Genomic DNA, 27,375 nt, shown 5'->3' with positions numbered 1-27,375 from the left:
ACAGCAGTATTTATTACTAATCGCATCTTGACTGTGAATGTCTAACTCATCCCATCTGTAAAGCATCTTAGGGTTCTGTTACCTTAATTCCCCTCTGATCAATCTTAATCAGATGTATTTTTTCCAAACTCAGAGCTGGAGACCATCAACTTTCTAAGGTTTATTCCTTTGCCCATATAAACCCGTTTTAACTTATTATTATTGGATGAAGTGACTAAAATGAAGTTAGCCAGCAGTGTTTGAATTAATTTTATTAAACTCGTCCTGATCCTCGAGGCCCTTTGGAGACCTTGTAAACGTGCAGCAACTGATGACTCAACACACACATAAGAGCTATCAGATCTAGAGCTGCGTTCAAAGCTCTGCCCTCATACCTCTGTTTGGTAATTCACCATCAGTGAGTATTATATTGGAGGTGACACCCCACCAAGCCTATAAATAGCTCTGCTCTCTCTCCCCCAGGAGCCCAGCTGAAGCTTTTCTCGCAGCATTTGATCGCTTGTTTAAAGAGGGACTGACATCACCTGCTGCTGCTTTGCTGCTCTGACTTTCTGCAACAGACACACGTAATAAAACACACACATACACACACACACACACACACACACACACACACACACACACACACAGACACACACAATCACAATCACAATACGGTTTCAAAGCTGAGGTAGCTTCATTACAGCTGGAATATAGAAAGATATTTATCAGCAGCTGTGATTACTGTGCGTTTAAGAGCCAGTCACTACACATTAAGCTCGCCTCGGAGTTTCCCTAAACTGCGTTTAATAGTGGCTCACCTAATCGCTTTAACACTTGATCCCCGGGAGCAGTGCACCTCTGAGTGAAGGGAACTCTCTGATACTTATAACTCCTAAATAAAAATAAAACAGTTAATTGGAGGGGAAGGGGACATAGGCACAAGTCCTCACACAGAGTGGGAGTATGAAGCGAATAAAACCCCTGCAGGCTGTGTCTGACCTCAGTGAGTCACCGTCTACACCGGCTCCTCCAGAATTGGACATGACTCAGAAACCAACATATCTGAAGTGCACTCCTGTTGCTGCGAACAGTGTGTTGCTACTATTTGGATTAGGTCCCATTTTAAAGCGTGTAGTTTTAAGCCATACAGTGAATAAGCAGTGACTTAATTTGTTTTTGTTTGTTTTTTTTTCTGGAGGATTTCGTGCCTATATTTGAGAGACATTACAGTGCATAGAGTCGTAAAGAGCGAGATTTGGGAATGACATGCGGGAAAGGAGCCACAGGTTTGATTCCAACCCGGGGCCCTGTGCTGAAAAGACTACAACCTCCGTACATTGGGGCGCGCACACTCACCAATGCGCCAACAGCACCCAAGTGATTTAATTAGAGCTGATTGTGTAGACATTTTCCTTTCAGTATACTTAGTTTATTCGATGACGAGGCACTAAAAGGATTCAGACAAAGTTAAACATACAGAACTTTAACACTCAACGTCTCAACGACGTACTTTTCTTTCTTTTTCATCTTAAACGAAAAATGTGAGTAAGCTATTATGCAACATCTTCCCTCTCCAGGTTTTGATTCATGGGAGGATGGAGAAGTGAAAGACTCAAATGTCCTTTATCCAGTATGAGAACCTTTGGTTTTCACTTGATGTCCCTTTTCACGGGTTTTTGTTTGGTTAGATTGTTGAAGGGCGAGCTGCTCTTCAATAAAACGCAAACATCTGTTGGTTTTCATTGGCAGTATAGGCAGAACTTTGTCTTCTCCGTTGTGAAATAGAAACCAAAAACAACATGGAGGTTTTCTCATTAGCAAATATTTCCTCTGCTCTGTCTATAGCTACAGCCTCAGTCTTCACAACCGAAAAATAATCTCCTATAAATGATGCTCCTGTTGTATATTTTTGCATTCCAAGCACAAATTATGATAGGGAATCTACAGTAGCCATGAATGGCTATGAATAATTCATTAGAGGAAAAGGGATCTATTTGCCCTCCCTTGTGCACCTGCTCCCACTCGGTTACGGCAGAGGTGTCTCCAATTATGCAGGAGCACATCCCTGAATTTACCTGCAGACCCGCATTGATTCTGAGCGAGGTCTGATCAATGCTGACAACACGTGGGAGCCGCATGAGAATAATTTAAGCAAAGGGATTGATTATTAGCTACAGTTTTGGGCAAATAAATCGAAGAAGCAGGGCAAATACCTGTTTTGACGTTAGATAGCGTATTTTAATGTGTATGAAATGTGATTTGGCCTTTTTCGCGACTAGGACAAGTTGTTCCCTTCTTCACGTGACATGCAAAAGTGGTCGTTCACTTCTCAGTGGGTTTGCCTCTCTCTTTTCTGGTTCTCCTCAGTCCCCCCTCAGAACTGGTTCTGTGTGGATGTCTGGTGCACTTTGAGAGCTGGTAGCTGATGAGGGAAACACCACACTCCCTCTGTTTCAATCTACAAAGCTTTACTTTTTCCAGTTAAGCGGATATCAATAGGGAAACATCGGCCAGTTGAAGTTGAAGGAGGAAAATGCAGGGGGCGGCTGCGAGCTTCAGCACTCTGGACAGCGCTCGTGGAAGTTTGAGAGGACGGCAGCGCGCGAGGATTTAATTGAAATGATTTTTTTGGCCGCAGCATCAGGGGTGAAAATGGTTGATTTCAAATGTTTATTATCAACAAAATGTGAAGGTAGCCCAATGGTGAACCTTCTGGAGTGAGACATGGACTTTGCTGAAATCATTTTCGCTTTGTTCATCGTCGTGGTCGCCGTCGTCTCGCTGTTGTCAAACTTGTTGGTGCTGTTATGTTTTGTCCACAGCACCGAGATCCGCCGGCAGGTTCCCGGTGTTTTCACCATGAATTTATCCTTCTGCAACATCCTCATCACTGTTTTAAACATGCCGGCCACTCTGGTTGGGATTATCCGGAACCAGCAGCCCTTTGGGGACTGTGTCTGCCACACGGTGAGCTTTTTGGAGACTTTTCTAACAGCGAACACGATGTTGAGCATGGCGGCGCTCAGCATAGACCGGTGGATTGCGGTGGTGTTCCCGCTCAGTTACTCCACCAAAATGCGCTACAAGGACGCGCTGATCATGGTGTGCTACTCGTGGCTGCACTCTTTCACCTTCTCCCTGACGGCGCTGCTCTTCTCCTGGGTGGACTACAGCCACGTGTACGCGTCCTGCACCCTGCAGCCGCGCGAGGAGGGCAGCGACAGGATTAAGTTTACTGTGTTCACGGTGGTTTTTCACGCCACGAGCTTCATGCTCTCCCTGCTTATCCTCTGTTTCACCTACCTGAAGGTGCTGAAAGTTGCCAGGTTTCACTGCAAGAGGATTGACATAATCACCATGCAGACTCTTTTCCTGCTGGTCGACATCCACCCAAGGTATAGTTCAATTAATGTCGCGTATATGAGCATCACTTCCTCACTGCCCTTTTTTCCCCCATCTAAAAGCCAGTCTTCTCTCATTTCCACATTTCATTTAACAGTGTGAAACAAAGATGCTTAGCTGAGCAAAAGAGAAGAAAACAGAGAGCCACAAAGAAGATCAGCATCTTCATTGGCTCCTTCATTATCTGCTTTGCTCCCTATGTTATAACAAGGTAAGTAGAGTTAACAGTCACACCAACATTTTATTTCTTTACAAAACCGACTTAAAAGGTAAAAAAAAGGCACTTACAACATTTCAAATTCAGTATAGTCTTGCATATTTTGAATATACTGATGAAAAAATGTCACCTACAATTAGGAACAATTGGAAACATGGAGAGTCAGTCTCCACCTGGTAATTATAATTATTATGATTCCCATGAACCATGAGAAGCCTCATTAGTCACCTGAATCACACTGTAAACAGGTGGCTTGTCTTGATGCTTCAACTGAAAAAAACACACACAAAAAACACATGCACAATACAGTGCAGAGGACATTAGATACAGTCCACATGATAAATAATGGCCCGCTGAGAAGAGAGAAGCTGCTTCAGGGACCCTATTGTCAGCCAGATGTGCTGCTGATGATCCATCACTGTGACATGTGTGTAGCTGCACATACGGGAGGAAAGAAGGAGGACACTTTAACAAGGAAAGTGTCAGACAGAATTGGAGTAGCCTCCTGGCCCGGCTCACAGGAAGTAACCTGAGCGAGTGGAACCAAAAAATCTAATTAAATAGTTTCTACTCATGTAGCTGCTCTCCTCTAAAATTAGCTTCTACACATCAATTATGGACAGTGACTGTGTTGTGTTGTTCACTCTCCCTTAGGTATCAATATGTTTTGTATATTAGTGAGTCCCTTTAAAACAAATCACTCAACCAAGGTAACATTACATGCAGACAAATGTATTCTTCCCTTTAATCTGTGCTCTGTATGGAAGACCTAAAATGCCTTTTCAAAGAGAAATGTGCTACCATGTACATCTTCAGGCTCTCTCTGTTCCCGGTTTTTACAGAGCAATGATGTAATGATTTCTGTGTTGAGATCTGATTTTAATGTGACACCAAAAACACATTTCTTTATATAAAAATTCCTATATCCATTCAAAACAAAGAACTTAGAAATGGTCTTTTTTAACGTTATTATTGGCTGTATGTCTGCATTTAATGGAAATACACTGAGGAATGAATGATATGTTTCATCTTTTTTTAAGGCACGTTTTTAGTCTTCCTTCCAGTTTTTACAAACATAATAATTAAAGGTGCAGTAAGAATTTATAGCAATAATCGTACACTATAAAAAATCGACTTAAGTTTGTGAATGTCTGTTTTGTAGTTAAAATATATCGAAGTGTGTTTTACAGTGGTCCAAAGTGCAGAAGAGCGTAATCCAGTTTCCTATTACACAAATATTTGAACCAATAGGAACATGTACACGTTTATTTCAAAACGTTTTTTGACTGTGCTTTCCAAAAATCCGATTCTACCAATAAAGAAGTCAAGCCAATATGACAGTAAAATACACACGCATTATTTCTGATGGCCAGCAGGGGGCGACTGAAATGGTCAAAAGATGTGGGATTGTAGAAAGTAGATAAGAAAATGCTTGTCCTTTTTTCAGTCATTAAGAGTTACATTGAGGATTAACAAGGATATGATTATAGCTGTGGCCATCATGGAGCTTTAATTTAGCCCACAGTAAATCGTGTTTTTGTCTATTATTATTAGGTTTATTGTTTTTGTACAGTTCTTAGTTTTCTACATTCAGTTTAACATAATATCCGTTCACTTGTTTCAATCGATCAGTCAATCTTTATTTGTATATCCCAATTCATCATCTCAAGCCACTTCACAGATGAGCAGGTGAAAAACCCTACTCATTGTTTTGGTATCTTCAAAGACCGAACTTTAATCCATCATGAGCAACATTTATTAAAGTTACAGCGGCTAACATCCATCTGCAAAAACTATTTGAAAACTCAAGAACAATAGAGCTCTTTGATTAAGATGTACTTGGTTAAGTCACGTTTCTTCCTCCGCCCCTTCAGGTTGGCTGAGCTTCTACCCTTTGTGGATATCAACCGCCGCTGGGGAATCATCAGTAAGTGCCTGACATACAGCAAGGCTGCGTCCGACCCCTTCGCCTACTCGCTCCTACGTCAGCAGTACAAGAAAGTCCTGGTTACTGTCATCAACAGGCTGCTACGCCGTGACTTGTACCCCTCATCTGGCCATAACAGCTCTTTAGACACCGAGAACGACTACTGTCTCCAGAGGATCAGCTAATCGTGAATGAGCGGACACGACAGGTACACATTTTGAGCCAAAATGAAAGGTTGCCTCGTGGAAGAAGGTGGGCGGAGGAGAAAAATGAGGAGAGAGACTGGGCGGAGAGTAAATAGTTAGGGAGGGAGAGAGAGAGAGCAGACAGAGGGGACAGATTGTGGGTGGGGGTTGAAGAAAGAGCTAAAATAAGGAAGATGGTGGGTGGAGAAGAGTGAAGAGACAGTAATGAAGGGGAGGATGAGCAGAGAAGGTGAAGACATATCGGGCGCAAAGGGGACGATGTGGAAAACGTTTGCCTCGGGCAGCATGGGCAAACATGCGATCTATGTTTCATCTACACTCAAAACAACACGGATCATATGAACCAACTTCATCGAAAAAAAATCCCAGGGTGAGATTAATGTTAAACTGAAGGACCACACTCCTGGAGACAGACTTGAAAAAAGTGGCCTTTTTTTGTTGTTCTGACCACTTTATAATGACTTCAGCAAATCCTGGTGTTGTGACCTTTCTACTGCCACCAAACGCAGCGACACAACCGGAAGCCGATGGTCGATAAAGGCGCTGAGGCTATTTACCTTATTTTAATGAATGTACTGTTAGGTGAGGCTTTACCTTAACGCCATGTTCTGTATTGACAATGTTAGACTACTTTGCCGTGTCATGTCAGTCACTGAATATTGATGCACTTTGTCTAAATCTCTCAGAGCAACTGTAGTTACAGGAGCCAAAGGAGGAGTAACATTTACAACTTGACATTCAATGATAAGGCTCGGGATCTTCTAGTTTTTCGGTTGTTCACAAATTCCATGAAAAGATCAATATCGACAATATTATACAGAGTATGGTGTAATGTATCCTGAGTACCAGATGCTTCAAAGATGTAAATCTCTGAAAAAGGTGGTGGATTTTGACTTTAAGGTTTAATAGTTACCTTTAACAGCTGAATTCTGTTGATTTATGTAAACACTTCTCAATCAGGTGGAAACATTGCTTTTTAAAGGGAATATGAGTTAAACACAATTTGTGAACTAAATAAATATATTTCAATATTAGAACTGAAATGAAACATCAGCGCCCTGGTTTTCCACTTTAAAAGACAAACATCACTACTCAGCTTGTTTTCTCACTATCTTAGTCAGTGTCCCAGTGCATCAATTCACCAAACTAGATGCGTCTCTTTATTAATACACTCATTGTGTTGTTGTGATTTTGAAGTCACGTAAAGAACCAGTGGTTGTGGTTTGGAGAGAACAAACATATATAGATATTTTTATCTGGAAGAGCTGAGCTTTTTCCCCATGTGATCCGAATGCTCAATGTTGACTTCTTTGGGACATTAACTCCGAGTGTTAAGAACAGTAAATGGTAAATTGACCTGTTCTTATAAAGCACTTAAAGCGCTTTTACACTACTACACTACACAATAAGCCATTCACAAACACATTCACACACTGATAGCAAAGAATGACTGATAAAGTACAAACACATTCACATATCAATATTGAAACCACCAAGAGCAACATAGATTTCAGCGTCTTTCCCAAGAATGATTCGAGTGGATTGTTTGAGTTGCAACTTTCTGTTTGAAATATGATTGACTTCCCCACCGAGCCACATCAACATATGTTGGGTAATCTACGTGGGTAACCTCTGTTTTTAATGTAATACAATGCCCTCAGTACCAATATACACATGAACAGACTCAAGCTAACGTACATGTGTCATCACTAAGGTACAAATGCTGCGCAACCTGCATATGTTAGCTTCACGACCACTTACATACTGAACTTCTGATTCAAACTCAACCTATGATCTTACCAAGTTGTGTGGACTCAACTTTTCACAATGCTACCTGGAATATATCTTTCCAATTCAACATTTTAAAATACTAAATACTTTTCAGCAAGCTTGCTGGATGTTTTTAAATCTAGTATTGTGTTCAACTGAAGGACTGAAGGAAATGCTACACTTGCTAACTTGCCACTGGTCCAACATGATGCTAAAAGGATGAATACATATACATGTCATATTTTTGAAACCGGGCACTGACCTGAGAATTTGTTGAACCCAGTCTATCAGCGGGCTCACTGACTCGAAGCAAAGGCCAATCCCCTTAAAGCAAGCATGTTTGTTATTAAATGAAGGGTGGCCCTTGATAGGTCACCTTTCATTTAATTAAATCCAACTCACTTGAGAGTTAACAAAATATCCTCCGAGAAAAGATTGGGAGAAGTGGCTTCACAGTCAATGGAAGGTCACTACATTATTGGTTTTGGGCTTTTCGTGGGATTTGTTGTCAGTGCAGAAAGTTATCTGACTAAAGCTTAAATATGTGACTTTGTAATTGAATGTACAAGAGATAGCTCACTTTTGTACAACTTTGATTTGTTCTGCCAGTTGACTGAAAAATGTTTCTATGTTTCTATTTAAATGATGGTATAATATATATATTTTGCACTGTACAGGAACAACTTTTGTCTAGTTAAATGGGGAGCTATGTGATGTAGCATAGGAGAGCTTTCAAAGTGCTTTAAACACACTGTTTTGTCTTTGTGCCAGATTTGAATATGTGATTTTTCCATCTGTACCAGATTAGCTGCTTATTTATTAAAAATCTGTTATTTTGGATGTAATTAACACACATGTATTATTCCTCCTGTGAGTCACTTGCTGTTTTTTTTGGCAGTGTGATAGCTTTAAGTAAAATCTGTGCAATAAAACCATCAATTATGAAGCAATTAGCAATATTAATGTTTTAAAGCAATGTCATTGAAGTTAGATAATGCCCTTTTAGTTTGTTGATTGAATTTAAAAAGCACAGTTAAAAGCCCTCAAATTAAGTCTTTAAATCAAATGATAGATGCAGATAATGGAAAAATGAAAGTCAATATTTCATATTAAGATAATGGTATAACAAGTATAATTGAAAATGAATAATAATCTTTTGATTGTTTGTCCCCATCAGCTCCACAGCTGTCTGCATCACATTGTTTTGCTTCCATCTGACTTTTGACCCTAATTATAATCATAGATTTTACACTGCATTAAAAGGACTCTGGGGTCATATGAGCAATCTATTATTACAGAGTGTAATTAACCACAGAGGTCAAAGGTCACACTGTGAAATGGTGCTGGTACATTCTGATTCAGTCTGTTTAAGGCTTAATGTGCAGCATGGGAACAAACCAGCGAAAATTATTAATTAGCATCAAGTGCAGAGATCTCGGTACATCAGAATTTAAGAAAAACAGTAAATGCTACAAGCTGGTCAAGGCTACGTTATCACTATATCTAATAAACACTGATTTCAAGAAAATAATTAATGTCAACAGCTGGTGATTAAAATTGCTCAAATGGAAAATGTATGCAAGCAAAACATGTTTCACTGCAGTCTATGTTTAAAAGCACATCAGTGCTAATAGAGGGAGTTTAATGCCACTCTTATAAATATCTCAATGTTTGATTCTTGTGATACTGTAGGTTTTATAAAATATGTAGAAAAAAATAAACAAGACAAAGTTCAAACCTACATTAGATGTCATAAGGCCACACTAAGATAAATAGTTGTGCTCATAGTAATATTAGCATGTACTAAATGTTGGTTTTAACAAGCTAAAATGTTAATATTCTGTTGATTAGAATGTAAAATATAGATTATCAGAAAAAGCCTGTTAGATTGCTAAAATAAGCTAATTAGCACAACAGCAAAACCTGAGGCTGATGACGATCTCAACCAAACACGTTCAATTGTTTTAATAAAATACATCCCTTTTTGACTATTAATACAATATATTCACCCAGTTTCAAAACAACATGATATAATACAGCTCCTGTTCTCTGCACAGGTGTTTGTCCATCACAATGGTCAGTAGGTGGTATAAACAAACTGAATGAGTCACTCAGCCTTACTCACAGGGTAGACTCCTTTTCTTTTCTATCAGTCCTATGATCCTCTTATGTTCCTATTTAAAAGTTATCTTATTACTTGTTGTTTCTTAAGTATTCATTTTGAAATTGCTGTATCAATTTCTGTATGCAAATTTCCCTCAAATCTCCCATGTAATAATTTGCACAAATAACCATGTTCAGGAATAATTAGCATATTACTGATTTAGCTGAGGCATGGTATTTCTTTTTTACTCTAACACCTCCTGAAATCCACTCATTACAGCCAGCTAGAGGGTCGAGCTCACTCTCAAGATAGGGCTGTCTATTCAGTCTTGTACCCAGGGGTTCAGCACCCGCCTGGCTGCATGATGAATAATCATGTCTTCCATTATGTTAATTCAGATCAGCTTAGCTTGAAAGAGAGAAGACCCTATAATTAGTCGAATGAGTAGAACAAGCTCTCTTCTGATGGTGTAAAGGTACCCAAGATAATTTATCTGTGTGTCTTCCGGATCTTATGTGTGTAAGGAAGAGAAATCAGGTCAGGTGGCAATCACCACAGCTTATGTGAGGCTTTAAGAGGAGTAATAAAGTTTCCTCTTGACAATCAAGGGGTTTGCTCCATCGAATGATTATGAAGGGGGTCATTTTGATAATCATTGTTCTGTCAGAGAACATTTATTTAATGTCATGTTGGGTTGATGTCTGTGTCTAATTTTAACACAACTTGAGGGAATGACTTTAATGTAACCTCTACCATTTTGATTTTATGGCCTCAAATTGGACTTTAACCCATGCATGAACACAGACAATCATAGAGTTGTCCTTTCAGAGGTCAGTGAGTGATGATTATCAGCCTAATGTGTTTAAACTTACTGGATATTGAGCAGAAACAAGGCAAACCAAAAAAAAAATCCATCATAGTTAACTTCTGTCACAAACTGTTACAAACAAATGAAAGGATGTAAAATAGCTTGAGATATAGTTAAAACGTGAACAGAACAAAGTTTGACCTGAAAACAAACAAATTAAATGTATTTGCATTTGTTTTCAGGTCAAACTTTGTTTAAAAAAAGTTTAAATAAATTACATGTATTTGTAATTACATTACAGATAAATTCAAATAGATGTTGGTAACCCTACTGGTAAAGTATAATACTTTGATAACATGACAGGAAACATTTTGTCATTCTACACTAGACCACCAGTTCTTTACCCAAAGACCCAAATTGAATCTGCCATTCAGGAGCGTTTTGCCATGAACTTGTTTTGTTAACTAAAAGCCAATCCTTGCTCTGTCTGACACAAAGAAGAAAAGTAAAGACTCAGTCCAGTCTATCAAACACAATTTAATTAAGAGTCCAAAACGTTCTGAAGCATAAAGCTTTAGGCCTTTTTTGCCTGCATGCTCGCTTTTCAAATTGGCTTCAATGAGCACCACTGCTCAATTTGACTGTCCCCACCTCACCTCCGCGAGCCTCTTCCTCCGTAACATGAGATTTGACCGTAATGCGCCTAATAAACTCGCTGTGGGAGAAGTTCAGAGGAAACTTCTGCAGACTTTGGAAACTGACGCACACACCCTCTGCCTTTGTGTGTGAGGTGCCACATCGAAACGGAGTATAAAGAGCGGAAAATGAGCATCATGCTGCTGATCCTGCTGCAGGCTGCGGTCCTTGTGTCTTCTACTCCTCGACGGTGTGACCCAGGAGTTAGAGGTGAAGTTATTAGATGCCTTTTAATAGAAACTTTATTAGGCTGTGTTACGTGCATCACGACCTGCTGCATGAATAAGAAATGGCATCATCCTTATGCTTGGTTGAACTGTGTGTAAGCTTCTCAAGCTCAAAACGTTATTCAGTGTAAACTGCTCAAATGCAACTTTCAAAGTTAAAAGCAATTAAATTACATCCATTTAGATCAGATGTTGGCCTGTAGCTTTTTCAATCGAATTAATATTTTACTTTAAAATGTTGCTTTATAACATGTATTATTTAAGCTCTAGATATAATAGCCAACTATGATTGAAGGTGAAAGCTATAATATGTTGCAGACAGACAGTTCATTTCAAAAAGCTGCTGAAGCAAGACCAGAGGTTTACCAAGCTCAGTTTTTTAGTAGGCCACATTGAGGTTTTTACAGAAACCACTCCTGCCATCTAGTGTCTGCCAAAGTGTCGGCTAATGACATGCTGCTGATGTGTCTTACAGGACTGTGCAGGCCAACAGTGGAACAAAAACGTAAGTACCCTTTGGGCTTGGTTTTAGGGAGAGCTCTGTCTTGTGTGAGCGTGTTACAGCAGATGACCACCTATTTAGGCTGTTTAATTCACGTATAGCAGCTTTTATTGTGACGTTCAAACCACTCAATTTTCACCCTAGAGAAAGATCAAGCTCTAAATCTTGTGTTTGTCGAGTTGTGTCCCTGTGGATATGACCTGAGTCAGAGTTTTACACTGAAAAGAATGACCTCATTGAAGTCACACTGGGTGTAATCTTAATGGAATCTGAGCAAAAAGCAATAAGACCATCATGTGTATTTTTAGATGATCAATGACACTATGAAATATTCAGATTCTAATTTCCAGAGATAATAGAAATATTTGGTGCTGCACGGCTCATGATTAGATGTGTGACAAATGGAGATTCATGCTTTGAATTTTCAAAATAAGATTGTTAAAGTTAGATCCCTCATGAGTGACACTTTAATTTGAGTTTCTTTCTTCCATCTCAGCCAAATGCACAGATGTCTTACTCTCCTACTGCGAGGACATGCCCTACACGCAGACAATGTTCCCAAACATCCTCGGACACAAGACTCGCGAGGACGCCGAGGCCGGAGCTGAGTATCTCCTGATGAGCGTGGTGGAGTCTCTCCTTGGCGGAGAGTGCAACCCTGAGATACGCATGCTGGGCTGCTCCGTGTTGGCTCCCCGCTGTGAGAAGGCAAAGGTGATGAAGCCCTGTCGATCCACCTGCGAGGCGGTCCATAAAAAATGCAGCCATGCGTTTGAGGCGATAGAGATGGCCTGGCCCTACTTCTTGGACTGTGACCGCTTCTTCGTCAGTGAGCAAGAGGAGTGTTACGATCCACTGGAAGGCCTCACAGGTGAGCGATAGAGTCACTATCATTTGTAACATGACATATTCTTGCTTTCAACTAACTGTATTGAAATCATTTGTTGGAGGCACACAAAAGATGTTGAGAATTTTATCAGCAGACATCTGGTTCATACATTCGCGGCCCACCTTAAAATAAAGTGGAACGCCTTTTCTTCTCATTTGAACTTTCACTTAACTGGAGCTCTTTTCTATGTGCTGGTTCAAAAGCTTTTCCTTCTAATGATCCAAAGAAGAGCAAACGTCAGATTGCATTGTCTAAAAAAAACCCCCCAAAAAACACGTGCAAATTCTTAAAGTAAGTTTTTGAAATACTGGCTAAAAAAAGCACACTCAGAAATCATGTGTGAGCCATATGAGAGCTTGAGGAGCAAAAATGTGCAAACAGAAGGAAGTGATCTGAGCGTTAAGACACAAAGGTCTACAGTGTTTACTGTGAAATATGTTTATAGCCCTTAAAGTCCAAAATTCAGCCCATGAAAAACGACTATAAGCTGAACTACTGTATCAAAGTGATTCACTTTTTATTGCAGAGAAAAACGTTTCTGCCATGTGGAATGTGTTTCAGATGTTTGGCAGCAGATTGACCTTGTGTAATTATTCCCATCTTCATCTTAAATTAAAACTGATGCTCTAGTTTTGATATCATGTGACCAAACACTTTTGACACGGTGAGGGAGGTTAAACAACAAATAAACACAACATATAGACATAATCATTTAATGTGTGAGTGTGTGCCTTCCTTTTAACTGAACTGAATATGGTTGGGGTTGAACTATAGTTCAATCACAGAATGTTTGGCTTAAGAAAACATTTGGAGGCCATTGTGGCTGTGGCTCAGTTGGTAGAGACAACCTCAGCTCCTTCAGCCACATGTCGGGTGTGTCTTTGGACAAGACATTTAACCCCAAAATGCTACAGCAGCGCTACTTAATGTATTCACAATACTTTAATTAACAGTGACATTCGTGTTTTCCCACTAGCAGTGACTTTAAGCTGATTGTTTTGTTTTTTGGCAGTCATCATTTAGCAGCAGATTTATTAAAAAAGATACAGCTCTGATTTTCTCATTTTTATTCCATGTTTCCTGCAGTTAAGTTATTTACTAGCTAGGTTCATCTGTTACTTTCTACCCAAAGCTGCCAAAGAGCCAGGACTTGGCAGAGACCAAAACAGAGCTGAAAGATGAGCAAATGTTGGACCTAAATTTACCATCCTAGTAACAAAACTTCAAAATAATATTTTCTTACGTATTCACAGAAAATCGTATCACACTCCCCTCTAGTGGCCAAAAAAAAATCTATAGAAATTTTTCAGCGTGTTCAAAGACGGCACTGAGGGGTTACTGCTGACATATATTGGAGCTTACTGAGAAAATCATGTTAAATTGGTTTGAGTGAGTAAGCTTGTTAGAGATGGCAAAGTTTGTACCAACATATAGTATGAGTTTTACACTGGTGCCAGCTTTCCAAGATACAATTTCTTCTCAGAATTGCAATATGGCAGCACAAATGTGTCCATGTGGTTTTGAAGCTATCATTGGCATTTGCAAAAAATTAATAAAATAAATAAATAAATAGGGCAAGCATCAGCTGATTTACAGCTGAAAGGCTCATTTGGTTCATATGGTGTTTGGTAGTGCTTTGACTTGCTCCACTGTCTTTTTGGCTTCTGTTACACACATCAGATTCTTCAAGCCTCCTATTTATAGCCTGGAAGTCCGACAAGAATGAAGAGAGAACTTTAGTTTGATCTAATGCTGGTCAGTCACTGTTACAGATGTTGAGCTGTGATAACAGTGTTTTTCTCTACAGCACAGCAGGATGTCGATGACATGGATGACATGGACATGCTTCCTCCAGAGGAGCCAGCCAACACAATAAAGTTTGCCTATTACTCCAATGCTCAGATGATCAGCATCCTGAAGAAAACTGAAGATCAATGCTCCCACATTGCAAAAACATACAGCATTGGACGAAGTTTTGAGGGCCGGGAGCTGCTTGTGATAGAGTTCTCCAACAACCCTGGAGAACATGAACTGCGTGAGTAAATCATTCCCAAGTCTACTCAGATATTAAAAATAACAGTGATCTTAAACTTAATTAAGATATAATAAGCAGTACATAGATGTTAAAACACATCAGAGAGGAGACAAAAGTGCGACAATGTGTTGGTATAAAATAAACAGGACTTAGAAGTAAACCTTGTGGTTCACCACAGGCGACTTGAGGAGTGGAAGAGCAGGCTGCCATGCGTAGTCTGCATTCTCTCTTATTATAAAACACCTGAGAACTGTGTCTGTTAATTTGAACCTTTGCAGTTGAGCCAGAGATAAAGTATGTTGGCAACATGCACGGCAATGAAGTCGTGGGCCGTCAGCTGCTGATCTACTTGGCTCAGCACCTGTGCTCAGAGTATCTGCTGGGAAACGAACGTATCCAGACCTTGATCAACACCACCCGCATCCACATCCTGCCCTCCATGAATCCTGACGGATACGAGCTGGCTGTTTCAGGAATCCAGGACAATAACGATGCTGACGAGGAGGGAGTGAGTTTTCAATCGTCCTAGATATTTACTGCTTTGCCATCACTAATACTTATTCTGTAATACATGTGAAAAACAACATACTAACACCCCGCACATTCATGCTCAATGTAAAATTAAGAATGAGACCCAATATGATACTAGTGTTGTTCATATTATTGTTTAAATCAAATTGTGTTATAATTTGAAGTGCTACTGCCACCCTTTAGCTTTGCTGATATTGTAGTTGTAGAACTTGTTGGCATTTCAGCACATGACATTTTAGCTCGCTCCATGCATGCAGGGTGGATTGCAAGTTTGCCTGATTGGCCAGCCAGCGGCTGACGCATGATGAACTATGCACACAAAGACACATTTTGATTGGGTGGATTATCCCTATTGTCAGAAAACCCTTTCTTGATATTTGAGTCAGTATCAGACAGATATCGGAGATCATAAAACCATCTGTTTGCTTTAGGCAAGAGTTAATCCACATCCTCAATCATTAATCTCGTTTGTCAATTATTTGCTTTTTACAGGTTGTCAAATTTGAGGTAATTTCTTTCTATTGGTTTTCAATCATTGTGTGGACAAAGAAAAACCCGGTTTTAGGAGTCACCTTTTGAGATGAACACTTTCAACAGTGTTTCTTTTTTTTTCTTTTATTTTTGTCAACTGTCTGATACATAATTGATACATAATTTGAGATGAAGCACACACATTTGAGAATGTTTATTTGAAAATAGCACATAAATAGATATTACATAAAAATAGCACATAAATAGATATTACATAAAAATAGCACATAAATAGATATTACATAAAAATAGCACATAAATACCGGTTTGATGCAAATTCGCGACAATAGGCGTCGAGGGGTTAAACGTTTAGATTCTAGAAGGTTATTATACAGATTATCATCATAACTCACCTTTGTGTGTCCTATAGAGTCACAGATATGATTCGTGGAACATCGGCAGAAACAACGCTCAAAACATCGACCTGAACAGAAACTTCCCTGATCTGACGTCGATTGCTTACAGCCGACGCAGACAGAAAGGCTACCGCACCGACCACATCCCAATCCCAGACCACTACTGGTTTGGTAAGGTACAGGGTGAATTCATGTCCACATGTGTCATGACAGCAAATGATATATCAAAGACTAGTGGATTTTAATCAGATAAACTTCTCGTGCTGGGCCAAAATAAGTCTTCATGCTTCGACACAGGTGGCACCAGAGACTTATGCTGTCATGAAGTGGATCCGCTCCATCCCGTTTGTGCTGTCTGCTAACTTTCATGGTGGAGACCTGGTAGTTGCGTACCCATATGATCTGTCCAAACATCCTCTGCAGCGCAACATGATGTCCCCAACACCCGATGAAAAGGTGAATAAGAAATGTGATCATCTTTTGAAACAGACGGAAAAAGTGCACATTGAAAAAACAAATCATTCTATTACACATTTGAGTATTGATTCATTTACAAGTGATCCGTAACTCTTGGTGTTGAAAAAACTGAACCTTTTTCTGTTGATTTCACAACATAGAGCATTTACAATCGTAATTATTATTTTTTAAATGTCTTCAATGTGTTTGTTTAGACGAATGAATGTCCAATCTAAATTAATTTCATTTTCTCAACTGTAAAAATGGAAATTACAATAACTTAACCCTCAGGCTTTTATTTTGAAGGTTTTCAGCCTTCTCGCAAGAACCTATGCAAACGCCCATGAAAGAATGGCAAATGAAAATGCCCGCTGTGGATCGTCTCAAAGTAGCAGCCAGAGAGGAGTCATTAATGGAGCTCAGTGGTCCAGCTTCGCAGGCGGTGAGTTGAGACGGTCGAAGTTCTGACTTGTGAAAAAAATAAAATGTAATGCCAGAAACAGCCACTAGAGTTCGCTGTTAAACCACTTATGACAAGAAATCAGGGAACGGGCATTGAGGAAGGAACCCCAGAGAGGTGTAGGGGAAAGGTCAGCTCAGAAGCTCTTGGCATTCTGGGTAAAGCAGTTTTCTTTTGTCTCCTATCAGGCATGCAGGACTTCAACTATCTCCACACTAACTGTTTCGAGGTGACGGTCGAGCTGGGCTGCGATAAATTTCCCCCTGAAGAAGAATTATTTATTGGCTGGCATGAAAACTACGAGGCTTTGCTCACTTTTATGGAGGCAGTAAGAACATGATGATGCTTATTGTGTTTTTTTCCCACTTTAAAACATTTCACTTTGAAGCAGGGAGTTTATAAATGCAGTGACGTTTGTTCGATTATTAAAGACTATTTTTTTAAATTTTTTATTTAAAGTGACTATTCTTGTTGTGTTCTTGTTGTGTTTGTGAATTCTTATTTAATATATATGAACCTGTGTGTTGCTCCTTCAGGCCCATCAAGGTATCAAAGGGATTGTAAAAGATGAAGAGGGGAACCCAATCAAAGATGCTCGAATATCAGTGAGAAGGATTCGACATGACGTCACCACAGGTAACAAAAATATCAGCTGCTGACACAATGCATTATCTCTAAAGAGAGACGTTTTACAATGTGGTAAATGAAGCGATGCTATTTGATTTGTTTCCTGGTTGTTTTCCAGTTTTTTGTGTCGCTAACATCTCACATTTTGCTCCAATAATTTAAAATCCCTGTTTTTAAAGCTTGTACACTTTAAAGGGATGGAAAACAAAATGATAGTCAACATCCATGCCTTAAATATATCAGTCCAGTACAGATCAGCCCCTAACACTGCATCCTGTGTATCCACTAACACAACATAGTTTTAGCCCTCGACTGTAGTAGTTTATGCAATTAGCAGTTTGAATGACTTAAAGTCTTCCTGTTAAATCTAATTGACTGAATGATCGAAGATTTTATTTCAAACATGTGCTTTTTCTTTTTCTTCCAAAACAAAAAACAAACGAACCCACAAAAGAATCATGCAAGAGACAACAAGCAATTCTAATGACATGTTGGAAAAGGAAAAAGTTTGAACTTCTTTAATCCCACCCCCCTCACCCTGAATATTTTCTCTCATCTCACTACATTTGAACGAGATGATTTATTTATTTTAGTGAGCAAAAAAATGTTCTTGCTTTGCTTTTAATTTGTTTAATTTTCTTTTAATGTGTCTTTTCTTTCAACACTTGATGTGACCCTTAGGTTGACTAATCATGTCGACAATGAGACAATATTTAAACTTTACTGATAAGAATTGAGTACGAATGCAAGAAATTTGCTATTCAGCCATTTTTACAAGCTAACTTTGCGACAAAGTTTTCTGGCAAAGCTCCAGCTCGACAGATTACGCCAAACAATGTTTTTATTTTTTTAAATGAAGTTCTGCAAATCCCATCTTTATTTTCCACATTACAGAATCTTTAGGGCTCTTAACTTACAAACAGGAAGCTAAAATTGTTCTGAAACACTGAATTTTGCCACATTATCTAAATAAGAAATAAAGATGGGAGCTTTACCAAATTCTGTTGTTAAACACAATTAATGTATACAGTGAGTGTTACTGTGTAAATACAGACCTTTTTGTCTTGTGTTGTATCAAGATTTTAACTTGCAATTGAAAAAAAAGGCTGTTTGTTATCTCTGCCTCCCATGCTGCATGATATGACAGCAGTATTACGGCCTTATTGCCTCAAGCATGTGAAACTAAAGGTGGAGTGCCCCTTTAAAAAAAAAAAAAGCCCAAAATCTCAGTTCTCATCCTTCTTCCTTCTCTCCAGCTGAAAATGGAGACTACTGGCGCCTCCTTGTCCCCGGCTCCCACATCGTCTCTGCCTCGGCCCCCGGCTACACCCGAGCAATGAAGAGAGTCTATATCCCTCCTCGCATGAGTGCGGCGGGCCGTGTGGACTTTGTGCTGAAGAGAGCTGCTGCTGAGGCCGACACGCAGGAGGAGGACGACACCCTCCCCTCCATGGGCTCCTACGACCGCTTTGACCCCTTCAATCAGTACGAGCGCTACACCCTGATGGCTGATCAGAGCCTGAACCGCGAGGAGCGAGCCGAGAAGCCCTGGTGGTGGAGCTATTTTGTGCTGCCCGGAGGTCCTGCACCAACATGGCTGCTCAAACGCATTTAGAGCTGAGATAGCAGAAATGGAAAGATAGAAGCTGTTACAACCCAAAACATATACATTGAGCTCCTAATATAATAAATATGCTGCTTTTAATGATGTTAAAGTGCAGGACAGATTTAAAGCTGGCTGGCTGGTCTTCATGTTAGCTTTGGATGCTTAAACCTTCAGAATTCTGCTCTGTTTAAAACTCAGTCTGATCTTCAAATCATAATAATAACAAACACAGAATAAATAAAATCAAAAAGGAAAGGATTTTATTTTAAAGCAGAAATAAAAAGCGTTTATATCAATAAGATGATCTCACTGCGATTACTTAATGATGCACCTGAATACACCTTTTCTTTATATAGTGTCTCTCAAACTACCAGAATGTATAAAAAAACACTTTTACAGAAAGACTAAAAGTAGGAAATGACACCATGCAGCCACTAGAGGGCAGCCTGAATCAAGTTCTGCTGCAAGCTACTGTAAACCACAAAGCCCACTTTCTCTCCCACATTGGACAAATGAATTAAAAGTTCTGTAGAGGTGTTTAGATTATGCTGAGTCACACTTTGGTTCAAATAAAAGGATTTTAATTTACACTTCTTTAGCATGAAGTTGTTGGCATGAAGCTTTTTTTAAACGCAGATAAACAATGTATGTTTTAATTGCACGTGGTCCCTTACAAATAAAGTTAAATTGAATTGAACAAACAAACAAAGGACTTTTAATAAGTCTTGTGACGTATTTTAATTGAAGAAATTGTCATTTATACATAAGGTGAATGCAATGGTTTCTCAAAAAAAAAACGTGCAGTCCAAAATGAAAGCAAACCCTCTTCTCTTTCAGTTAATTCATATTGAAAACCTAAAAATCATAAAAGATATACAGAGTAATAAATGAATATAGAAACTTTTATTTTCTATTTCTTTAAAGTCTGACCTCGCCAAATAAAGAGTTGAACCTCTTTTTTTCTTTAGTTTGACATTTAAAACATCCACCTCCATGAAAAGAAGACTAAAAGATTTTTGAAAAAGTCAGAGAGAGTAGCTATAATCTGGAGTCTCGTTCCTTTTCTCTCGGTCCAACCCGCACTAAGCATGATTTCTTTTGTGACCTGATTAATCCTGTGTCCGCCCACACACCTGAGCTGAACAGGAAGTTTTGTTTTGTTTTGTCAACTTAATCTTAATGTCTGCTTGTGTATATTTCCAATAGTCCCATTAACAGGAGCACTCATCCTTTAATACTTCCTATTTAAGAAACAACATGCAGCGTGCTGTGACTTGTTTAATTACCTCGAGAAGCTTTGGAAACCATGAAATCTACACAATAATGACAGAGCGGGAAGGAAGAACATAAACGTGGGATATAATGCTAAAAGAGGTGAAGTCTCTTTTGTTCATTTTTGAAAGGAGTTATAGAAAGAAGCGAGTCAGACTTTAACAATGGGACAGAGCGGAACAAAAGTAGAGAAACATGATGGAATACATAGACTAAGAAAAGCTCATTTTTACCTATTTATCCTCCAAATAATCAAAACAACCTGAAAAATTCATCTTAATACAGAACAGTTAGACTAAAGATTGCTACAATAAAAGCAGTAAAGAGTGTAAGAGCACTACAAACCTCAGGGTCCTCTGTAGCACCAAATCTCACAAACAGTGTTTTTTGTCTTTAAATGTGAGGTCATGAAAGAAGCCATGGGAAACTCAAATTACAACAGAATAAAGGTCGAGGAATACTCTGTACAGAGGCGTAAAGAGAGTCTGCTCAGTGAACGAGTTGACCCATGACAAGAGGGTGAAAAAATACCGAGCGGGCTTCTCAGGGGATTTTCTGAAACGCAAACACATGATGTGGCATCGGAGTCAATGAAGCAAACAGCCGAGCAGAGAGACCTCTGTCAGCACAAAAGATCTTCAAAATACTGTACAATGTCCATACATGTTTCACTGTATACAAGGCGCCGCAGCTGATGCTTTTTTCCGCTCCATTAATCTGCCAATAATTCCCATAATTAACTGATTAATCTAAAGTAAAATAAGTGTCATTGAACAGTTAAATATCCTTTGCCACAGCTCAAATTGTTACATTCGTATTAACAGCTTTCAATGACCAAAAGATTCAGCTAAATTTCTTCTTTCTAATTGGATCTAACTTGGAATTATCATTGTCAATTTATTTGACAGTTTCATTCATATTGACTGGTTAATACATAGGTTTAGATCAAAGTTGGTTTGAATTAAAGGGGAAAGGATTACGTAATCAGATATGATCGGCTAATCCAATATTGGTTTGTTAAGTTTGTGTTGTTCAGAACGTCTGAGCAGTGAACTTGGATGGATTGCAGGGGCAAAATGTCATCGAATGTTTTGATTTGTTAGAACACAACGTTTATCAATGATGATGAAACTATTGTTTTTGAAATGTTTGTTCTTGCGTCGCTACAATCAGAGATGAAGAAGCCATCGGGGTTATAAAACAATGAAAGGAAATTGTCAGCATAAAATATTTGACAAATAGCTTCAAATCAAACGAAAAATGTGTGATTCAAAGGAACTGCATTTTTTGTTTACTTTGTGTGGGTTTTGCTTACCCCTGTGGACAAAGTATGTAATAGTCAGTCTTATGTAGAGCGCTTAACAAAACTGTGAAGAAAATATTCAAAGATGAAATCAATCCTACTCTGACAGAGGGGACTGAAGTCTAAACCAAACCAAACACTGTCTCTCTGTACGTCTGAGGGAATGACTGCTTTTCCTTGTCACATGCTTTTTAAATGTGAACATACGACACTCCCACGTTGGATTGACCCTGTTTGCTTTTCAGGGACCGGTTCCTCGAGTCGCCCATGTCAGGTGGGGTGCCGGGTCACCAATTACTCGGTGAGGCTGAGAAAGTCTCATAGAGCTGCCCCGAGCTGCCATGTTGTGTTATCATCACGCTGCTGCAGAGGGGTTAAGAAACGGCTCATTTCAGCTCAGTGAAGCTGCTCTGTGTTCTCAGAGGAGCTTTAATGTCCCCTCTCAGGATCAGTTTGCAACCATGACCATTTAAGTAAGCTCAGGCCAACAGATTTCTGTCATTTTTTATATAAACTGCTTTTATTAATTAGATCTTTACTGAAGGTATGGACCTTGCACTATACAAACCAAATCAGATCAAGGTATTAAAACAAAGAGCCTGTGAATACAAACGCTGCTTTAAAAGCCGATTCAGAGAAGTGGGCATCTAATTTGATCATTATAAGGCTTTCATCAACCTTTCACCCTTACTCCCCTTTTTATCTCCTTTATTTGAATTTAGGTTTGAAACACAGAATATGACAGAAAAGTGGATCCCAGTGGATTAACAGGTATACGGTAAGAGACGGAGACGGAGGAAATAATATTGTGGCTCTAAAATACATCTTGACTGGAGACCCCTGTCAGTCACAGCATTCAGACACATTTAGACAGAGTACATAATAAAGAGAAGAGGATGTGAGACAGCCATTTATTTTTTTCGAGAGTACCTGCTGAAGACGATACTGCCATTGAATATAGGTTCAAACTGAAGAATGTCAGTCCAAACATGATCCCTATCAGTAAAAACATGTTGATTTATATTTTGGTGTTTTTGCTACATGCTAACAAATTAAGCATGCAGCTGTTTCTTGCTGTTCCAGGGTGCAACATTTACAAATCCCCGTGCTGAAGTGTTCTGAGCTGCCTTTCTCTGCAGATTATTTGTCTAAAAGCTCCAGACTTTGACTTGCAGTGAGAAGTTTAACCCTAAATGTATTTTTTAAGGCCAAGAATGAAGACCTCTTCAGATGTACACACTACTCATACAGCTTACAGGGATTTAGTTTACTCATGTATTTGATACAGTGTGTGTATGTGTGTGTAAAGATTAGCTCTAAAAAGTACCTTCATGCGGACTATTAAGGGGATAAAAGGGTGTTGTGACGATACTTGTCCCTTTCTGAAGTGCTTCTGAACAATTTTGCAGTAGATGTGATTGGCTAAACCTTTTCTAAACTGGTTTGGAAAATTCTTTTTTGTTACGTAACAGAACCACACGTACTGATTCCCTGCGACAGGTGCATCTGCAGAACATTCTTGGACACTGGCCTTCAAGGCGGACCGTCTCATATCCTAGAGTGACCTTTAAAAAGCAGGGAGTAATCCTGTACATTCTTCTCAAACCTGCAGCTAAGAAGAGCAAAGAACAAAGTTGTGAGGATGAGTCGGGAAAAGTCAACACAAAAAGGAAAAATCTACCTTTCATGATGTTTTAACCAGCTGTATTGCACATTAAGAAAAGATCTTGTAGTGTACTTTCAAACATCTCACAGTTTGTCCAGCCTGATGGATATTTCCCTTTTTAAGTTTCTTCCGGGAGAGATTCACAAGGCCCTGCCAAACTCCCATAATTGCAAAAACAGCATTTCATTTCCTAATAATGGCTCAATGTCATGTCCAATTCAGTCTGCTTGTTAAGCGGCGGCAATTACCAGAACGTACATGTGCAGACAACTCCTCCGGTGGGTGATAATAAGCTACTTTCTTTGTTACAGACCCTGAACAAACTCGAGGGGGGAACACGTGAAGCAAAGATAATGCGAGCAGTCGAGCGTGAGTGTATACAAAACCCCACCAATCGTTCTTGTAGAAAAGCCCTGAGCTGTGACAAAAGCAGGTCCAACTGGGTTAAGGTGATTCCACTTTAATAGTGTTGGGATCCCTAACCACAACAGAATGTAACAATGGGAAATACAGCTGCTCGTTTGTGAAAGTCACTTCCTTTTGAAAATAAGAGGCAGCGTCCGGGCTGATTGACTAGCCGTGTTTATGTACTTGGGAGGTACGTTGAGGATTGGAAGGTTTCTTTGTTTGGTGTTTCTGTCTCTGTATTTGGGGTTTCTCCTTCAGCGTGACCGTGAGAGGTCACCGTACAAGAACGCCACACAGGCTTTAATTTGACCTTGGGGATCAGAGGAGGAATCATGTTTGTTGTCAAGTTCTTCTGGAGTTTGATTGTGTTCATTTGTTTTGGTGTATTACTTCAACGCTCTAATACTCCCTTTTACTGAGAGCTCAAAGGGGAGTTCTGTTTGGTGATGACATGGTAAGATCTTTGTCAAGTTGAAGATCTTTTCTCTCTTGATTATGAACATGATTTCTCAAAGAATTAGCATTATTTTTGTTGAAATGTGTTTTTATAAATAACAAAGCTGAAGTCCGTACTGAAGTTTAATTCTTTTGAACTATATGAGACTTATCTTGCTTGTTGCAAACTGGACGAAGAGTCTGCAGCTATGCTAGTGGCTTGTGTGGCTCTATAAGGAACAATGTTGATTGAGCAACATGCTAACACAAGCATGCTAACAAGCTCACATTGCTTTGTTCGAACGCTTATGTTCAGCTGGTATTACTATGAGGGGCTTAAAAGGTTTGTCCTGTTAGCATGGACTTGCTGATTAGCAAACTCAAGCTAAGGTTAGGGCTGATGGGTTTGTTATTGGTGTTGCAGGCATTTTTTTTATAAACCATAAAAAGGGACGAGTAAACGTTTGAGTATTAATGCCTGCACCAAAAGTATTTACAATACATTATATCTTTCTCTTTATACCAAACTAACCTCAGAGTCAGGAAAAAAAGAAATGTTTTGTCTGAAGACACCACTACGTCTGTTTAACGTTACCATATAGGATCAATAAACTATAGTGGATGATCTGCACGGGCTGTGAGCATATATGGTAGTATCAGGGTCTGTGCTCTGCAGGTGATAAGAGAGAGAGGAAGGACGAGAGAAAGGGAGATATATAGATAGATGGATGGATGGATAGATAGATGTACTTTATTGATCCCAAGCTGTGAAACTGTGGCGTTACAGCAGCAGGACATCAAACACACAATGTTTGTATCAAAATAATATAATATGGTTGAAAAGCACTAAAAATGCAGAGAAACAAAGTTAACAAATGAATATAATTTGTGAACAAACAAAAATTGACCTAAAACCAACTTGACTAAGGCCTTAGTACAATAGTTAGCATGGCTAAAAAGTGAAACATGGCAGAGTTAACTTTTAACAGTTTAATAAATACAACTGTAATACAACAATACTAAATAAGCAAACCTAATTATATGCATATAGGGACCAGCTCGTGTATATTCAAGAGAGGTACAAGCCACATTTAAACATATGGGGCCAGTTTGTTTTACTAATTTGGATTATGAGTGGTGATACAGTTCTTTTAATCTTCTGATAGGAGATGCAACGGTAACCATGTGTACATTAAAAAGCTTCAAACGGACCTTTCAGAAAAACTCCGCAAAATGCAGCTATGTCTCTTAAACAGGGCCTCGAATATGAAATTGAATCATATTTTATACTACTACGGTACTAAACATATCTTTCATGTCTCCAGCCTTACTGTCTACTAATGGTTTTTATTCCACTAGATACAATGATGTATATTAGCTGTAGTTTATCTAAAAATATAAAGTGAGTTATTACAGGTACTGAATTCACCACCATGTCTTTATAAAGTAGCTACTGAAACATTAAAGCGACTAGTTGGATGGAGAATAGTTGCATTTTAGATTTCAGGGTTTTCTTTACTGCAGTCAAACGAAAACATTTTGTGTGAAGGAGATATTTCTGCCTTAATATAGCCATCTCTATTATCTTTTAAAGGGTTTAAAATCAGGCTTTCATTCAGACTTGTACGTCAAAGTCGACTTCAGTTGATTGAATGGGAGGGTTGGAGGGTTGAAACATTATTTTGGTAGGCTGTTTGGCTGCACTTCCTGTTTGGGCAAGAGTAAACAGGAAGTTCAAGAATACATTTCTTCAAGTCCTCAGCATTTCTCTCATTCAAAACATTGGATTGGATTTTGGGAATTGTTCTATTATCATCTCCTAAAAACACAGGTAAGATTATGTTGTCATTACTTTCTCTTTTTAACTGATTGGTTGGTTATTTTACGACCTGCTCTGTTTAGGTTGCACCTGTTAGCCTGCCTGTTAGCTCATGGGCCTGCTTTTCTAGTGGAGTGGGTCACTTCAGTACATGTCTGGTTTTGTGTAAAGGTTCAAACATTTTGCTTTTCTGCTGGTGGTGTGTTTAGTTGCTGACAGACCCTGGAGCTTTTCCAGTGACTAAATATGAAGAAACTGCCCTCCCTACCTGGTGTCGTATTAATTCAGTCAGAAAGTACAGGAACATTTTGGCACACTGTGAGATGTGATTTAAGACTGCTGCCATATTGTGTCTCTCTGCTGGGCTTACACTCTGTCTGGTGTATGTTTCTTGTTATGGTGTTGTCTTTATGAGTTTTCTTTAAACGTATTAGCCCAAACAAAAGCTGCTGGTTTGGATGCTGATCCTCCTGAGTCATAATTGGTATCACCTGTGTGGTTGGAGTGTCTGCAGTGACATCTTCTCAGAGACATTTTGCTCTCCTCATACGAAAAGTAAAATAGCTCTGTTGGGTCAAGCATCACCATAATGCCGTAGTTCACAATGTCCGGGTTTGTCTTTGTAGTTTTATAGTGACACATCAGGGATACAACAACAGCCAGTAAATAAAAGGGAAATGAAGATGTAAAAACACTTGAAATGTAAGTGTGCACATGACAGCATCATCTTTCCACATGAAGATGAACACACCTGTCTGTTTACTTTTGTATTTCCACTTAGTGTTTAAGTGTTCACGTTTAAATGAAATTCTATTCTCCTTCTAGCCTTTCCATACATTAAATTACTGGAATTTTTTTGTTTTCTATGCTGTCGGTTGTATTCTTTTATTTTGTGCACTTTTGATGCACTTACTTATTAGCCTGAACTACCTTCAGGCAGAGTGGGGGTCCCCAGACTCTGGCACCCTTGGGAATGTGTGTGTGTGTGTGTGTGTGTGTGTGTGTGTGTGTGTGTGTGTGTGTGTGTGTGTGTGTGTGTGTGTGTGTGTGTGTGTGTGTGTGTGTGTGTGTGTGTGTGTGTGTGTGTGTGTGTGTGTGTGTGTGTGTGTGTGTGTGTGTGTGTGTGTGTGTGTGTGTGTG

The 27,375-nt window shown here is 39.2% G+C and overlaps 2 protein-coding genes and 1 long non-coding RNA gene across 6 annotated transcripts in view; all 3 read left to right on the top strand.

Annotated features, from left to right (window-relative positions):
- Positions 1–2,070: 2,070 nt before the first annotated feature.
- gpr78a (G protein-coupled receptor 78a) lies at positions 2,071–8,445 on the top strand. The gene is made up of 3 exons (XM_079371220.1): positions 2,071–3,377; positions 3,482–3,595; positions 5,476–8,445. The coding sequence occupies exons 1-3, from the start codon at positions 2,707–2,709 to the stop codon at positions 5,711–5,713; spliced, it is 1,023 nt and encodes a 340-aa protein (XP_079227346.1). The 5' UTR covers positions 2,071–2,706; the 3' UTR covers positions 5,714–8,445.
- A 2,748-nt stretch (positions 8,446–11,193) lies between these two features.
- On the top strand, positions 11,194–19,725 carry LOC306841206 (carboxypeptidase Z-like). Its single transcript, XM_079370934.1, has 11 exons — positions 11,194–11,322; positions 11,815–11,844; positions 12,338–12,712; positions 14,538–14,765; positions 15,044–15,273; positions 16,198–16,359; positions 16,481–16,639; positions 16,946–17,081; positions 17,288–17,427; positions 17,636–17,735; positions 18,983–19,725. The coding sequence occupies exons 1-11, from the start codon at positions 11,241–11,243 to the stop codon at positions 19,339–19,341; spliced, it is 2,001 nt and encodes a 666-aa protein (XP_079227060.1). The 5' UTR covers positions 11,194–11,240; the 3' UTR covers positions 19,342–19,725.
- Positions 19,726–26,013: 6,288 nt separating this feature from the next.
- LOC306841212 overlaps positions 26,014–27,375 on the top strand; it is a 106,623-nt gene continuing 105,261 nt past the window's right edge. For all 4 annotated transcript variants that reach the window (XR_013781451.1, XR_013781452.1, XR_013781453.1 and 1 more), the window contains exon 1: positions 26,014–26,247. This is a non-coding gene — a long non-coding RNA (uncharacterized lncRNA). The remainder of the gene's footprint in view (positions 26,248–27,375) is intronic.

Source organism: Symphodus melops, assembly GCF_947650265.1.
Source record: "Symphodus melops genome assembly, chromosome: 20".
NCBI classification, from domain to species: domain Eukaryota; kingdom Metazoa; phylum Chordata; class Actinopteri; order Labriformes; family Labridae; genus Symphodus; species Symphodus melops.
The sequence above is the reverse complement of the archived record's forward strand: the minus strand, read 5'-3'. Positions and strand labels throughout refer to the sequence as shown.

Excerpts from the sequence above, each read along its gene's own strand:
- LOC306841206 (XM_079370934.1), top strand. The coding sequence starts at position 11,241 with ATGAGCATCATGCTGCTGATCCTGCTGCAGGCTGCGGTCCTTGTGTCT. Across the intron at positions 14,766-15,043 it reads CCCTGGAGAACATGAACTGC|TTGAGCCAGAGATAAAGTAT; the intron begins GTGAGTAAATCA and ends GAACCTTTGCAG. Across the intron at positions 17,082-17,287 it reads GTGGTCCAGCTTCGCAGGCG|GCATGCAGGACTTCAACTAT; the intron begins GTGAGTTGAGAC and ends GTCTCCTATCAG.
- gpr78a (XM_079371220.1), top strand. The coding sequence starts at position 2,707 with ATGGACTTTGCTGAAATCATTTTCGCTTTGTTCATCGTCGTGGTCGCC. Across the intron at positions 3,378-3,481 it reads CTGGTCGACATCCACCCAAG|TGTGAAACAAAGATGCTTAG; the intron begins GTATAGTTCAAT and ends TTCATTTAACAG. Across the intron at positions 3,596-5,475 it reads GCTCCCTATGTTATAACAAG|GTTGGCTGAGCTTCTACCCT; the intron begins GTAAGTAGAGTT and ends CCGCCCCTTCAG.